General features: G+C 52.5%; 1 protein-coding gene across 4 annotated transcripts in view; it reads right to left on the minus strand.

Annotated features, from left to right (window-relative positions):
* Positions 1 to 15,766, minus strand: part of ASIC1 (acid sensing ion channel subunit 1) — a 44,753-nt gene that overhangs the window by 5,904 nt on the left and 23,083 nt on the right. The window contains exon 1 of one of the 4 annotated variants that reach the window (XM_081592563.1): positions 2,333 to 2,989. The exons of 2 other annotated variants lie outside the window; for them this stretch is intronic. In XM_081592563.1, coding sequence (XP_081448689.1) covers positions 2,333 to 2,989 — 657 coding nt within the window. Of the gene's footprint in view, positions 1 to 637; positions 1,274 to 2,332; positions 2,990 to 15,766 lie in introns of those variants that run through there. One more of the 4 variants, XM_081592566.1, reaches the window with a different exon arrangement.

Genomic DNA, 15,766 nt, shown 5'->3' on the forward strand with positions numbered 1-15,766 from the left:
GCCATCCAGACTGGCTTCAGGTTGGGTTCCACCGATGAGAGGTATCAGTGAGGGATCAGAGGATGGGAGGAGGGAGCTGCTGCATGACGTATGCTCAGTGGTGTCTGACTCTTTGCCACCCCATGGACTGTAGTCTGCCAGGACAGGAGGGAAAGACCCGGCCATTTAGCTGCGAGGGTTCTGAAGGTGGCTTAGACCCTTCCTGACTACAAATCCTGCCAGGGGGGCTCCCTGCCTAGCAATGTTGCCTCTTTGTGTTCCTTTAGCTTGACTATGACAATTTCCCACTATTTCTGGTGCCTTAGGCCCCCTCATTGCTTTTCTTTACTCTCCTGCAGCTCTGTAAACAGTCCCTTTGTTAGTCTTTTCAACTAAACCATCCAAGGGGTGATGGGCCTGCAGGGCTCCTGCATATATAGCTCCATCATCTGACCCCATCCCTGCCACACCTCTGGTCCCTTCTGGGACCCTCTCCCCAGGCCCAGGGTCTTCTGAGACATATCTTCTCTTCTCCTAGATTTCACCCCGGGCATTTGAAACCCTGCTGTGCCTGAGACCATGCTAAGCGTGCTCCTTTCCTTTGCCATTAGCCCCTCATGTCCATCATTGTCCCATTATCACCAGAATTATCCAGGACCTGGCATATTCACTAATGCTGGTGCAGAATGGTGAGGGCTGCAGAAGAGATCTCAGCCCCAGGAGCAGGACCTTCCATCACCACCACTCCATGCTACAGAGCAGCCCTTACTGCAGCTCTGATTACACAGCCACAGAGAGAAAAGTGAACCAGTTCTTTATGGCCCTTTCCCCACAGCCTCCCAGAATGCCCCCAAGTTCCCACATGTGAGGCAAATGTGCTTTTACTCCTGTGAGATGGTGACAGAGTCCACAAAGCAGGTCACAAGGTGAGTGCAGACACAGCCCAGAGAAAGAGACACAGTGTCAGGCTGGACTGGGGTGGGGAGCGGGTACGGGTTGCTAGGCAGTAGAGTCTTTGCCCCCTTCCTAGAACAGCATCCTCCTCTCCCCTCTGGAAAAAAAAAATCAAGAGCACTCCCCCATTTTGTGGGTGAGGTCCACAGACGAGGTAGAGAACTCCTAACCCCCCAGCCCCACTACCAGGCTTTGTGGCATTGAGCCACAGAGTCCAGGCTGGACACACACCCCTGCCTACCCCCCACCCGGGAATGTGAGGATGTGAGGAACTCCTGGTGGCTGAGATGGGCTGGGAGCGGCAGCCCTAGCGCTGGCTTCGAGAGCTGTGCTGAGGACCAGTGGACTCTGCTGCCACCTGGTGGTTCTGCCTGAGAAGTGCCTCCTCAACCCTTAGATCCCAGAAACCTTGACCCCTTCCTTGTTTCATGTTCCTCTAACTCCCTGCCGGTCTGAGGTCCGGAGCCCGAAACCTCCAGGTCCCTGTCTGTCTGTAGTCAGTCCATGATGCACCAACATGATGACACCCACCAGCCCCTGCACTAGGGAAGAGTTGGGGGGGAGCTGAGAGATGGGTGTATAGGGAGGAGAGGCCTGGCATCTGGCACTTGTAGGGGACAGGAGGGCACCTGTCAGGCCAGATGAAACTGGAAGCTGAGCTGGGGAAGAGGATGGGGTATCACCTGGTCCCTCACCAGGGAAGGCCCTAGACGTTCCTAGGCTTCCCCTGGGAATCGGGTCCCTGGCCACTTTGAACTGGAGGGGAAAGGGGGAGGATTTGGAGACCTGTTATTCTCCCTCAGACACACATGGGCACACACACGCACACATACACGCATGCACACACACACACATGCACACGTGGTAGGAGGAGCACAGGAAGACCACGTGAGGATGCTGCTGACAGGGGGGTGCTGGGGTGGAGGGGGTACCCCTACCCCTCTGCCTCCCTTCCCACCCTTCTCCTGCACCTCCAGAGACCAGGGGGCACTGGTCCCAGCTCCAGTCCGGGGGTGACAGTCAAAACTGTTAAGGCCAAACATAGGCACTGGCCACCAGATCGCAGGCTGACCTTAGTGAGAGTCAGGTCCAGACCCTGCTGGATCACAGGGAGGTTTGGGAAAGGGCTGGACACGCTGGAGGCTTTGTGGCAGCAACTAGTTACCAACTGTGTGTTCAGGGAGGTGATGTATGTTAGGTGACCTCTAACCGGGAGGTCAGTCCTGGCACAGCCCTGGAAATAGGCCCCAGCTGCAGACCCTGGGGCTCCCGGGTGGGGGCTCTCTGAGGTGTGTCACAGGAGGTGGCTGGCCTGGGAAGCAGGGGCAGGACGGTCACCAGCATGGTCACCGTGCTCACGGTCAGGGCGAGCATGGCAGACACCGCGGGCTCCACTCACCACCGAGAAGTTGTGAGGCCCACAGGGCCCCCCGCAGTAGGAGCAGTACAGCAGCATGTCTTCCAGCCGGTGACAGGAGCGATTGTAGAAGCGGTGCAGGTTAAAGGGCTCCCCCGAGAAGGCCTCGGGCCCTGGGGGGGCGAGCGGCACCCCCGGGTCGTCGCTTTCGTCCAGCCCCAGCATGGGGGCCAGGTACAGCAGATCGGGGTAGCTGAGTTGGGACAGCCTCACTGCATTGGTGTTGCAGAGGGTGACCGCTGGGAAGGCCAGCTCTGTGGTGGCCACTTCGTCTAGCAGAGTCACATGTGGGTAGCTGAGGTAATAGGCAACACGATCCCCTACCTGGCACAGGAAGGCGCCCAGTGCCAGGACAAAGGCCACTGCCCACAGGGCCTGCCGCGGCCCAGGACCCCCCTCCACGAAGATGTGGTTGGCGCCGTGGAGGGTACAGCTGTTGGCAAAGACCACCAGATCCATCGGTGAGTCCCCCTCTCTGGCCTCCTTCCTCTCTGCCTCCTTTTCCTTCTCTTCTTCCTCCTCTTCTGAGTCTGAGCTGTCCCGCTGTTGCCGCTGACGGGGACCCCATACATCTCCCAAGGGCCCAGGGGCCTCCTCTCCAGAGGAGAACGACACAGAACAGAAGATCTGGATGGGCATCTTCTCCGGGGGCTTCCTGGCCCCGGGAGGTTGTCGGGAGATTGGGGACAGGGCTGTGGCCCTAGGCAGGGTCCTCCAGTCCTCTGACCAGGTCTCTGCCACCCGGCTGGCTGTCCTCTCTCTCACCAGGGCCTCCGTGGTGCGTGGCTGGGGTGGGGCGGGGCATGGAGAGGAGGACCAGCCTGCCCTGCCAGGGAGGGCGGGTGTCTGAGCCCATGAATAATTGATGGCAGTGGAAAAGGGAGGCTGATGGAGGGGAGGGGGGCTGGAGCCCCTTTCCTGTCGCCAGCTCCAGAAGGACTGACAGGGTCAAGGACAGAGTGGAAGCCCTGGAGAAGCCCTGGGGCTCCTGGTACCCACCTCTCCAGGTGAGATGAGACCTAGCCGAGTCCTCTGCTCTTGCTGCCATGACTTCAGCCAGCAACAGTCTCTGCCCTTCCCCCAAGACACCCCCCCCTTAAGGCTCCCTCTCACCCTCCAGTCATCCCTCAGCCTTCTCACCCTCCTCTGAGTTATCTGAGCCCCCATACTCACTCGGTACCTCTAATTAAGCTCTAATTCTTCTCTAACTCCCCCTGATTTATAATCTCCCCAATTAACTAATTTATCCCCCACTTCTCCCCATACACTCTTACAGCCCAGGTCCCCTCTAATTTTTCCCCTGACTCTCAGCTCCCTTCTCATCACTGAGCTGACCACAGTTTACCATCGGTTACTCCCTGAACCCCTAATCGCTCCCTCAGCCTCCAGTTCCTTCTAGCCATCCTTGACACCATGGATCCTCCTCTCCCTCCCCTGACCCCTGCTTTGCTTCAGTGAGCAACCCACACACACACATTGACCTGCACTCCCTTCTGTGGCTTGGGGGGCAGCCCAGGTTCCATTAGCAGAGGTCTCTCACTGACCACAGACTCATTTATGGCCATTTCCCGGTACTGGGGGGAGGGACCCTGTCTCTCGCAGCTGAAAAGCTTCCTGGCAGGTCACCACTGCCCCTCCCAGCTTGCCCACCCCCAACAGTCCAGGAGAGCGGTTGCAGGACTTCCCTTCTGTGACACGGACACAGGGTCCTGGGTCAGGTAGAGAGCGCTGGGAATCAACCTGGGGTACCCCCGAATCCTCAGCCTCACAGGTACCCCCAGGCCCTGCATCTCTGATGCTCCTCTTGCTCTCAACTCATCAGTCCCCACCCCCAGGCCCCTGGCCCCTCAATGTGCTCTGATTACTCAGGGCCACTAGTTGAGGAACTTGAGCCACCAGCCAAGTCTCCAGGGCCTAGAAGGTGACCTAAGGGGAGGAGAGGGGAAGGGAGGGGAAATGAATTAACCCTTCCTCCGCAGGGCCAGAGGAGGGACAATGGGGGTCAGGCAAGTCTACTTGGGCCTTTCTAGTCCTTAACCATCCCACAGCCCCAGGCTCCTTCCCTTCTTTTTCCTCCTCGCCCCTCCCTGCTCCCACACATCTCTCCTCCTCCATCTGTATGTAGAGATCCTAGAGTGTGTCAAGTATGGGAGGCAGGGTGCCAGGCTCCAGCAGAACTGACTGATGTGGGACCTGTGGCCTCAGCTTTGCTGCCAGGGACACAGAGGCCCCAGAAGAAGAGCAGCCTTCGAGATCTGGTCCCTCTCCATCCTTAAGCCACTGCCCTGAGACTGGCCACCCTCTTTTCCCTAAACAAACGCCTCCCAGCTGGTCTCCCTCACTCCCCGCTTCCCTGCAGTTTCTCACCACCTTTAGTCCATGCTATGAAATTCTGACCATTCTTCCGCTTCAAGACCTTCTCTCACTCCCCAGGGCCTCTTGGTAAGATTCAATCCCCAACCCCGGAACCCCTACCCCACACCCCGAAACCTACAAGGCCTTGGCAATTTATCTTCCAGCCTCACCTCCCCACCCTACCCAGTCCAGCAACCAGCGTCCAGCCACCATGTCCTCTTCCATTCCACAGGTACACTAAGCTCATCCACAGTATCATGCCTTCCCTGGACTCTCTGGAAAATTTCTACCCATTTTTCAAGACCCTGCTCACATGCTATCTCCTCTAAGAAGCCTTTCCTGATTCCAGGGGATAGTGAGGACCTACTCAGAACAGACTGAAGGATCCAGGGATGCTCAAGTCCCTTCGGGCATGCACAGTCATCAGTAGCTCCTTAAGGAAAGGGGCCGTGAGAATGAGAGAGCAGGACCCAGGGACCACATGGAGAAACAGGAAGGAAAAGACCAGTGACACCCAGGCCAACCAGAGCTAAGTCTCTGTAGAGATGAGGCGAGACCTCAAGCATTTAGCTGTTGTCCTCAGGCTTCTCCTGTATGAATTTGTGGGTTCTTTTTCTGTTTCCTGTCCCATGTGCGTTTTCTTCCTGCTTACCAGACCTCAGCTCTTGGACTGCTTTATGCATGCCCAGGATGCCGTTTTTTTAGCAGAGGTGAGTTCCAGACTCGGGTTGGGGGTGGGCCAGCCTAAATTGAGGCTTGGGCTGGGGAAGCTGCAGCTGCCCTTGCGCCCCAGGCCCACTAGAGGGCATCGTTCCCCTCCTGCAGCCTCCCTGGAAGAGGAAGTAGATCGGGCTTCCAGAGGGAAGAAACTAAGGTAGGGAAGTTCCCTGTGCTGGGCCTCCCCAGAGAGCAGGGCAAGCACACGCGGAGCAGCTTCTGAGGGCAGCACATCTGCTGTGGCTGGACACTTTTCCCCGACTCGAACACAAAGACCCACACCCACACCTACACTCAGCCCTCTTGTGGGCAAGGAACACACACACACACACCCCTTGACTACTCTTCCTCCCTCCTCCCTCCTCTAATATTCTCTCCTCCTCGTCTTGTTCCGGTAGGTAGATAATCCACATTTGTCACAGTAACAGGGAGATGAGGAAAGGAGTAAGCCGAACACACAGACGCCCCCGCCAGCATATACAGGGGATCCCAGGAGAAGCACCCAAGCAGCGCACACTCTGGGGCCAACACTCAATTCTGCACCCTCCGTCCAAAGATGCAACTCTTCTCCACATCCCTGCCTTCCCAGGACCTCTCTCAAGCCGAGCGTGGCCACCCAGTCCTCTCTGACTTTCTCCACATCTCTTTCTGAACTCCACCCACCCCTCACATCTATGGAAATATTCCTTGCTTTTTAGTTCATGTCTCAGGGGATTCATATATATAAAACCCAGCAACATAAGCAAGTTTGAGTAATTTCTCCCCATTTGATAAATGGGGAAACTGAGGCACAATGACCCATTCAAGTCTCATGGAGAGCAAACGGTCGGCTTGAGACTATAAGTAGGTCATTCCTCACTAAATCCCTTCCTTCTCCATTTTTGCATTTACTCATTAAATCTTTCCTGAGTGTTCATGTCCTGAGCACTATGGGAAAAAGATAAAGGACTGGGCCCTTATGGAGCTTATTATCTAGTGGGGGAGACTTTTTAATTGCAAAAATAAATACTAATTGCAAACTATGATAGGTGCTATGAAAAAAATTATATGGTTCCGTGGAAGCGAATGACAGGGGAAACTGACCCAGACTAGAAATTGAGGAAGGTTTCTCTGAGAAAGTGATGTTTGGACTGAAATCTAAAGAATAAGGAGGACGACTTCCCTGGTGGTCCAGTGGTTAAGAATCCACCTTGTAATGCAGGAGACAAGGGTTCAATCCCTGGTTGGGGAACTAAGATCTCACATGCCACAGAGCAACTATGCCTAAGTGCCTCAACTACTGAGTCTGCATGCCGTAACTAGAGAATCCATGCGCCACGTGAAAGGTCCCAAATGCTGCAACTAAGACCCAACACAGCCAGGTAAATACTTACAGAATTAGGAGGAGTAATTAGGTAAAGGTCTGCTTATGTATGTGTTGGTAGGGGTAGGGGTGAAATTCCAGAGCACAGAGTTGCTGCAAAGTCCTGAGAGGAGACAGCTGACAGGAGGAGGATGTAGCCAGAAAGCAGGCAGGACCAGACCCCAAGGATTCTGGTCCATTTTTCCATGGAAGGATTTCAAGCGATCAGAGCAGTGTTTTAAAGAGACCACTCTGGAAGAGCCTGAGGGGTTCTACAAGTTCTGGTAGGAAACCATTGGAGCAGTCTAGGTGAGACATGGAGCCATGGGGTGACCTCAAACATGGGGATGGAGTGGAGATGTTCAGGAGGCAACACTGGGAGACCTGGTTAGGGAGGAGAGAGAGATGGAGTGCCCGGGATAGTTTCCAGTATGCATAAGTGGGTGAATGGCTCACTAGATCAGCAACACAAGTACAGGACAAGTTTGGGAGCTAAGATGATGAATTTGGCTTTGCATATGCTGGGTTCTTGGAGCCTTGGGGAGATCCAAGTGGAGATGTTAAGTGAAAAATTAGCCACTGGAGCTGATGCTAAGAGGAGAGAGCTGGGCTGAGACATACATTTGGCAGTTGTCAGTGTGTACATGGTAATTGAAGTCACGAGTGAAGATGAGACCGCTCAGGAATAGAATATAAAGTTTTTTAGAAAAGACAGAAAAATGGCCTGATTTGGTAGTATCCATTCAAGCTAAACAGAATCTTAACTTATGATTTAACCACAGCTCCTAGTCATTGTGCATGCATGCTCAGTCACTTCAGTCGTGTCTGACTCTTTACGACCCTATGGACCATGTAGCCCGCCAGGCTTTTCAGTCCATGGGATTCTCCAGGCAAGAAGACTGGAGTGAGTTGCCATGTCCCTTTCCAGGGGAACTTCTCAACCCAGGGATCGAACCCGAGTCTCCTGTACTGCAAGCAGATTCTTTACTGACTGAGCCTCCAGGGAAGCCCTCCTAGTCATATACCCAAGATAAATGAGTGCATATGGCAACCTAAAGATATGAATAGCATGTTTACAATAAATTTATTTATAATAGCCAAAAACTAGTAACAACCCACATGTCTAGCAAGAGTAGAATGGATAAATTTTATGCTATTTACATAATGAGGTACTACACAGCATTGAAAAAGAACTAACTATATATTAATTCAGAGACTGAATCTTCCAGACGTAGTCATGAGCAAAAGAAGACCAACACAAACATGTATATATTGCATTAAGTTTACATAGTCTAGGAAGTTCAAGAACTGGGGAAACCATCACAGTATTGTAAAGTAATTATCCTCTAATTTAAAAAAAAAAAAAACAAACTGGTGAACCTTACCTCTACTGACAGGAGCCAGAGCAGTGGTTAACTCTTGCGGGGTAGGATTGACCAGGAAAGGGTCTGAAAGAACTTTCTGGGACTCTAGACACATTTTACAATTTTATATCAATGTAAGTACACACTGATGTAATATATAAAATATTACATAAATACACCAGTGTAAAAATATACGAATGAAAAATTCATCAAGCTGTACCATTAAATCACGATTTAGAAGAAGAGGAAAGCTTGGGATTGAGACTTGGGTAGTGCCAACATTTAATGGCCATGTGGAAGAGAATGAATTGGCAAAGACGCAGGAGTACTGAGACAAAGCAGGGGAATCAAGAGAATACAGTTATCAGGCAATAGAGTCATGCAAAAAAGAAGTTGTGGGGGACTCCCCTGGTGGTTCAGTGTTAGGAATCTGCCTTCCAATGCAGGGGATGAGGGTTTGATCCCTGGTCGGGGAAATACCGGGCTTCCCTGATAGCGCAGTTGGTAAAGAATCCACCTGCAATACAGGAGACCCCGGTTCAATTCCTGAGTCAGGAAGATCCCCTGGAGAAGGGATAGGCTACCCACTCCAGTCTTCTTGGGCTTACCTTGTAGCTCAGCTGGTAAAGAATCTGCCTGCAATGCAGGAGACCTGGGTTCAATCCCTGGGTTGGGAAGATCCCCTGGAGAAGGGAAAGGCTACCCACTCCAGTATTCAGGCCTGGAGAATTCCATGGGCTGTACAGTTCATGGTGTCACAACGAGTCAGACCTGACTGAGTGACTTTCACTTTCACTTTTGGAGAAATACTAAGCATGCATGCCGCAACTAGAGAGAAACCCCCAGGTGCTGCAACTAGAGGAAGCCAGCAGACCTCAATGAAGAGTCTGTATGCCGCAACGAAAACCCAAGACAGCCAAAAATAATAACAATAAATAAATAAAGCAAACTTGCTTTAAACAGAAAATAAAGGTGGTAGTAAACCATTATGAATGATTTCTGAGACATCAAGGATAAAAAAATGGTTGTGGATTTTGGACACATGGAGGTCCCGAGTGGCCTCAGCGAGAACCATTTTGGTGGAGTGCTGAGGACGAGGGAAGAAGGCAGCCTGAGTGGATTAGAGAGTGAGATTGAGATGGGAAAATGGAGATAGTGGAATCTATTCATCAATTTTAAGGATGTTGTCTGTGAAAGAAAGCAGAGAGAGACTGCGGGAGCTGAGGCGGGTAATGGAGTTGAGAGATTTTTTGTTTTGTTTTGTTTTTATTTTAATCTAAAGCCTGATACATAGTAAGTGCTCAATAAATATTAGCTGTCGTTATAGCTATACATTTAAGATGGAAGAACCTCAAGCATGTTTCACTATCAATGGGGAGGTTCCACTGGAGAGGGAGAAACTGACTATAAAGGAGGGAGAGGCAGGATCTTTAAGGTAAAATTCCCACAAAAGTCGAAGGAGATTAGATGGTAAGACTAGGTTGAGATTTCAGCTTAGACAAGACGAATGTTCCCCTCTGGGAGCAGGAACCCAGAGAAGCAGAGAGAACTTGTCTGAAGCTTCTATCTTCCCTGCCAAGCAGGAAGCGAGGTCATCTGCTGAGGGTGAGAGCAGGGCTAGGAAGAAGGGTGGCGCTTTGAGAAGCATGGAGAAATTTACAGTAATCACGGGGAGAGCAAGTTGACCAGGAAAATACAGTGGGGTTGCCAGGGCAGCACTGCAAGCCCATATAAGGATGTTGATCATGAACACAATGTGATTCTGAGCCTGCCTGTCATGTGACTTCCTCTGGTAGAGAGTGGCTGAGGAAGCCAGTAGTGGGTAGATCTAAGGCTCTGCTGTATATGCTGTGCTAAGTTGCTTCGGTCCTGTCCTACTCTTTGCAACTCCATGGACTGTAACCTGTCAGGCCCCTCTGTCCATGGGATTCTCCAAGCAAGAATACTGGAGTGGGTTGCCATGCCCTCCTCCAGGGGATCTTCCTGACCCAGGGATCAAACCTATGTGTCCTGCATCGGCGGGCAGATTCTTTACCACTACGGCCCTGGGAAGCCCCCTCTAAGGTTGAGACTTGGCCAAATGGTGCAACGAAGAAACAGGAGTCACGAGATGGTGCAGTCAACCTGAGGCTGGGGATCTTCTCTTTTACATTCTTTTTTTTTTTCCCCTTCCTGTCTCACCCACACTGTCTCTTTACAGATGGGGAGTTGGGCACCCTCTTCCACTACACACATCCCCATTCCTGTGGTCACCCAAGAAGAATCAGGCATAGAAGATCTGAAGTCAAGCTTACTCTCTGGCATTTAGTGGCTCTGTGGCCTCAGGCAGGTCATGTAACACTTCTGGACCTCACTTTCCTCATCTTTGAAATGAAGATATTAACATCTCCCTGCCTCCCAGAATTATAAGGATCACAGTAAGATTTAAAGGGAATTTGTAAAAATAAATAAATAAATAAATAAAGGGAATTTGTAAACGGCAAAGCGTGACTGAAAGAGAGGGTGAATTTTGCTGGTATGTGCTCCGCATGGGGCCGAGGTTCACGGGCACACGTGCTCTCTCCCGCAGCCACATGAAGCAAGCTGTGTGTGTCCCCATGCACATCCATCCCTGTCCACATCACACCCTAATCCACATCCACACACTCCCACTCTCAGACATACACAGAGAGGTGCACACGGGTTCTCATACACCTAGGGCACATGTGCGGTGTGTGGTGAGGAAGCCTGAGCTGGCTGCTGTCCGGGGTCAAGGCCACTGCAGCATTCTCTCCCCAGGGATGTTCCCAGCCAGGCATGGAAGAGCCAACATACCAGAGACACTCGATATTCAGCCATACAGCCCAACCTCCCAGGCTTCGAGGACTGTCGGCCACGTGAAGGGGGCAGATGAGAGGAGTGGGAAAGGGTTATCTTTCCAAGAATTCATAGGAGCTCAGAAAAGACACAACTTGCCCTCCCTCTCCTTCAGGAGTGGCATTGGAGAGCCTGGGGTGAGCGTCTCTGTCCTTGGAGTTTCTTAAGGGAACTTCCCCTCAAGGTGACTGAAACTACACTGCAGTTTCACGTTCATTTCAAAATTTTCCACAAAGAAGATGTCTGATGCATATTTCTGGGAAACGTACTGCACACCCATTCCACCCATGGGCCAGCAGGGGCTAGCCAGAGAGTCCCAGAAGCTGAAGGAGAAGCTGCCCCCTGGCAAATTTAAAACTCCATTCAGAGCCCCCTTGAGAAATGGAGCCAGATGAAACTATGCCCAAAAGAGATCCCAGGAGCGCCAGTGCTCAGCTGCACCCTCTACCCAAACCAGGCACCCTTCTCCTTCGAGCTGTCTCCTTCCCTACTTTGCCTCCCAGAACCCCTCGCCAGAGTTCTGACCCCAAGGTTCTCAGCCGGAGGGTACAGACCCCTGGAGCCACTTCAGAGGGACAGTGAGGGACAGCTCCTGCCTCCAGAGCCTGACCAAAGACAAGGACCCTTGAGGGAGAGAACTAGACTTGTCATCAGCTGGGGGAGGCTGGGGTGGGGAGACGTCATACTTTCTGTAGAACTGGAGTTTCGGAATAGCTGAACTGGGCTGGGGAGATTGGAAGCACTCCACCCAGATGATGAGGGTCCTCTCATGCCTGGCACGTGATTCTCTGCTCTGAAACCCTTAGGCTTCCCTTAGCACCTCCCCTGCACTCTGTGCCTCCTGGGGTTACAGCACAGGGCTCTAAGCTCCCTGAGGGCAGGGACACCGTCTGCCTGCTCACCACTGCCCCCTGGTGCCCAGCACGGGGCTTGGCACTTCTAAGGGGCTCAGAGGGTCACAGGAAGGAATTCAGCGAAGCTTGACTGTCCCAACTCCAGCCCTCGTGCCTAACATCCAGTCTCCCTGGCCATCCCCAGGAATTCAGATTGCCTTCCACAAAGTTGAAGCATGCTCTGACCCACCTCCAGAGTTTACCAGCAGAGACATTCAGACCTCTCAGCAGGCCTCCCCTTTGCTTCCTGGACGCACACCAGGTGCCAAGGCGGCCCTACCTTGGAGGTAGTTCTCTGCTGGCTGGGGCAGAAGAAAGCCCAAGGCTTGGGAGCAGCTCCTCCACACCCCTCTATTTCCGGCTCTGCCCCCAGAGGCACTTACTTACATCAACTCCCTATTACTTTAGCCAACAGCCAGAGATCAATTAACTTAGAGTAACCTCTAAGCTGACAGCAGTCTGGGAGAGGGGCGGAGTCAGAAACAGCAAGGGATGGGGGAGGTGGAGAGGGAGGAGGTGAGAGGGGAAACTGAGTCACCCAAGGGTTATCCGTGTGTGCGTTATGAGAGAGACCCCGATGCAGGGTCCCCTGGATTCTTGCAATGGGCTCTGTTCAGTTGCCTCCCCTCCAACCTTAGACACTTCTAAGAGCAGGAGGGAGCGATGGGAAGGGTAAGGCTGAAGGGGGCACCCAAGAACGCCCGAGGGTGGGGTGCCCCTTCTCCAAAGCTAACCTCCGCCCACCAGCTCCTCCTGTCCCTCCGCAATCCCTGCATGCTCTCACATCTGCTCCCCCTTCCCCCAACAGACAAAGACCACCAGGCTTCTGGACACTGTAGCCCAATGACCTTCCTTTCTCTCTCTGAGAGTAGCAGTCTGAGCAGCCCCCCACCAGCAGCCCCTCCACTCCCTGCCCAGCTGGAGGGAACAGACCCAGGGAATGAGGTCAGGCCCTCCCCAGGGACCCAAGGTCTGAGCTGCTGTGGGGTCATGTGGAGTGAGGGGTGTCAGTGAACCAGCAGAGCCAGCCCTGGAGATAAGGAAGCTCTCATTGCTAGTCCTGGCTCTCCCTGGGACCAGCCATGCCTGGCTCTGCTTGCTTTAAGATGACCTCTGCCACCACGCTCTGGGTCCCAGGATCATATCATATCATATCATCATCTCATATCATCATCTCACCTCCCCTAGCTGCTCCAGAAGCTCCCTGTCCAGGTCCAGAGCCTTGGGGGGATTTATTTGTCCACCTCCTCACTCCACCTCTCCTCTGAGAGGCTTCTGCTGCCACTCCAGGGTCCCCCAGGGATTCTTGTCCCCTATCCCTTGTCCCCAAGTCCACCCCCTCCTGAAAGAAGACTATCCCCCCTGCACACCCACCCCGGGATTTCCATTCTCTGCCCTCCCCTTCCGTCTCTTGCAGGGTTCAGAGATGAATTCCCACTTCTCTCTCCCCCAGCCGAAGGCTTTGGGTCTCAGCTGGAGAAGGGGGGTGGCATAGGGCACATTAGGCCACCATCTGCCAGCCCCCTCCCCTTGGAACTGTTCAGCATTCCAGCCACATCGGCGCTCCCACTGCCAGGGACAGATAAGGTGCAGCTGGAGGCTGGCACCAGCTGCGACTGTGCTCGCTCCCCCCTGGCCCCCACCCAGACACCAGCAGACAGCTGCGCCCCCGGCCCCCTCCATGGAACCCCTGCCCTGCCTTGGCCTGGCTGGCCTCAAAGTGGGGTGGGTGAGAGGAGTCTCAGACCCTGTTGCCCTGGCAACCAAACACCCCATCAAGAAGGAGAAGAGGAGGCCAGGGAAGAGGGGGCCTGTGGGTGGGTCTTTGGTAGCTCAGGAGAACGCTATTGAGGTCGACCCAACCGGGCTGCTGTGGGGAGCTCTTCCCCATGGCCCTCTGCCTTTTCAGTCCCCAAAGGTTTCCAAACCAGCTTCTTCCAGATTTAGCCCAGGTTCCCCTCACTCTCCTGAGCTAACTCTGCCACCACTGGGGGATGGACCTGGCCAAGCCACTTCTTCGATCACCAGGTCATCCCCTGAGGTTGAGCTGGATTCAGAAGCAGATCTGGGGAAAACGCTTGTGACTGCAGACCCCACCAGGGGAGCTGATGGGCCAAAGGATGCCTTTCCTATGCCCCCTGCCCCGTCCTCCAGAATCAAGGGTCCTGTTGTTGGATGAAGGTTGCCCTTGGAACCTGCGAAAGAGTTCACATGTGTCTCTATTTTGCAAACATATTGAGCTGGCCTTGGGTGCCCGGTTAAGAACCTCTACTCTCAAGGCACCAAAAGATGCCAGGATGGTCTCCCTAAGCTCTGATCTGTCAGACAGATGTTTTCTGTCAGTGCTTTATCTGTCCAGGGGCTGGATACATGCCTCTTGGCCTAGCAGAGACCCCAAGGATGGAGAGGCAGATGTTAATTAAGGAGGAAGAAGGTGGAGTATCAGGCATGAGTGTTTGTGCCTCTTAGGGCCAGAGAGCTGGAGGAGAATGCCAGCACCCTTCTCCACCAGGGAGATGTCAAACTCACAGCCAGACTCCCAAATGCAGGGACATCCCTTTGGGCAGAGTAGAAAGGGACTGCAGTGAGGTCAACCTGAGAGGGTAGAAGGAAGGTCTGAGAAGTTTGGATACAGCTAGATTCAGGGTCAGGTCTTCCACATGGGCTTAGAAACAGCAAAAACCTAATCATCCCTGATAAACCAGGACCAAGAAGTGCCAGTGTTGGGGCTGTGGGATTCTAGCCAGGTATCTCTCCCCAGCAAAAGGAAGAATTCTCATTGCTCTGGAACTCTGTGGACCAATCATATCTCCATCTAATTGTGTAGGGTTGTCCCCTCAGACAACATGGACCAATCACATTTCAGTATCTCAATTTCCATGAACCAAATATATCTTAGTGTCACCACCTGGAATCTTCCTGGACATAAAGGACAAATGAAGCCTCAACTGTATACTTTCTATGTCCTAACTGTAACCCCACTTTTTGCCTTAGCACCTTCCCAGGTCAAGCCAACAAATTCCTGTTCTTATACAAACACTACAAACCATTCAATATAATGGGTTTTCTCTTTTTTTAATATATATATTTTTTTGGCTGTGTGGCATGTGGTAGCTTAGTTCCCCAACCAAGGATCGAACCTGCACCCCGCCCCCCCACCAATGGAAGTGTGGAGTCCTAACCACTGGACCACTAGAGAAGTCTCCTCTTTCTTTTTTTTTTAATTAATTTATTTTAATTGGAGGCTAATTACTTCACAATATTGTAGTGGTTTTTGCCATACATCGACATGAATCAGCCATAGGCACACATGTGTTCCCCATCCAGAACCCCCCTCCCACCTCCCTCCCCATCCAATCCCCCAGGGTCATCCCTCTATCTTTCTTGATGGTCCCTTTTGCTTGTGTGGGATATGCTGCAGAGAAAGAGGGCTTTGGCCTTCATTTCCACCTTCATCTATAGTTCCACTACCCTTGGAAATATAGTTGGTGAGTCTGGGAGCCCTTTGGTCTTGGGCTCTGGGGAATCTAGCACTCACCTGCTTTGAGGAAGGAAAAGTGGGAAGGAAATGGTTTTTGCATCACACTAAGCTCCCTATGAGCTTGGCTCAGCAAGGACTGTGGTCATGTAAAGTTTGTCCAGCAGGATTGACAAAGGCCCATGAAACTGGTCTCAGAGCAAGGTTTAAAGAGATTGGGAAGTCTTGTATAACTTCAGAGGAAAAAACAAGCATGACCATGGTTCTAACCTTTCTACACAAATGCAGTTCATGCTCCCCTAATGCTAGGGATGAAGCAAGCAAGTATGGGAGAAAATGGGCAGGGAGAAAACAGGAGGATCTGAGAGTGGAGAACTAGGGGCAGGTATAGAGAGAAAACTGGAGAAGGGA

Source organism: Giraffa tippelskirchi, chromosome 4 (genome assembly GCF_054371585.1).
Source record: "Giraffa tippelskirchi isolate mGirTip1 chromosome 4, T2T-mGirTip1v1.2.pri, whole genome shotgun sequence".
Lineage (NCBI taxonomy): Eukaryota > Metazoa > Chordata > Mammalia > Artiodactyla > Giraffidae > Giraffa > Giraffa tippelskirchi.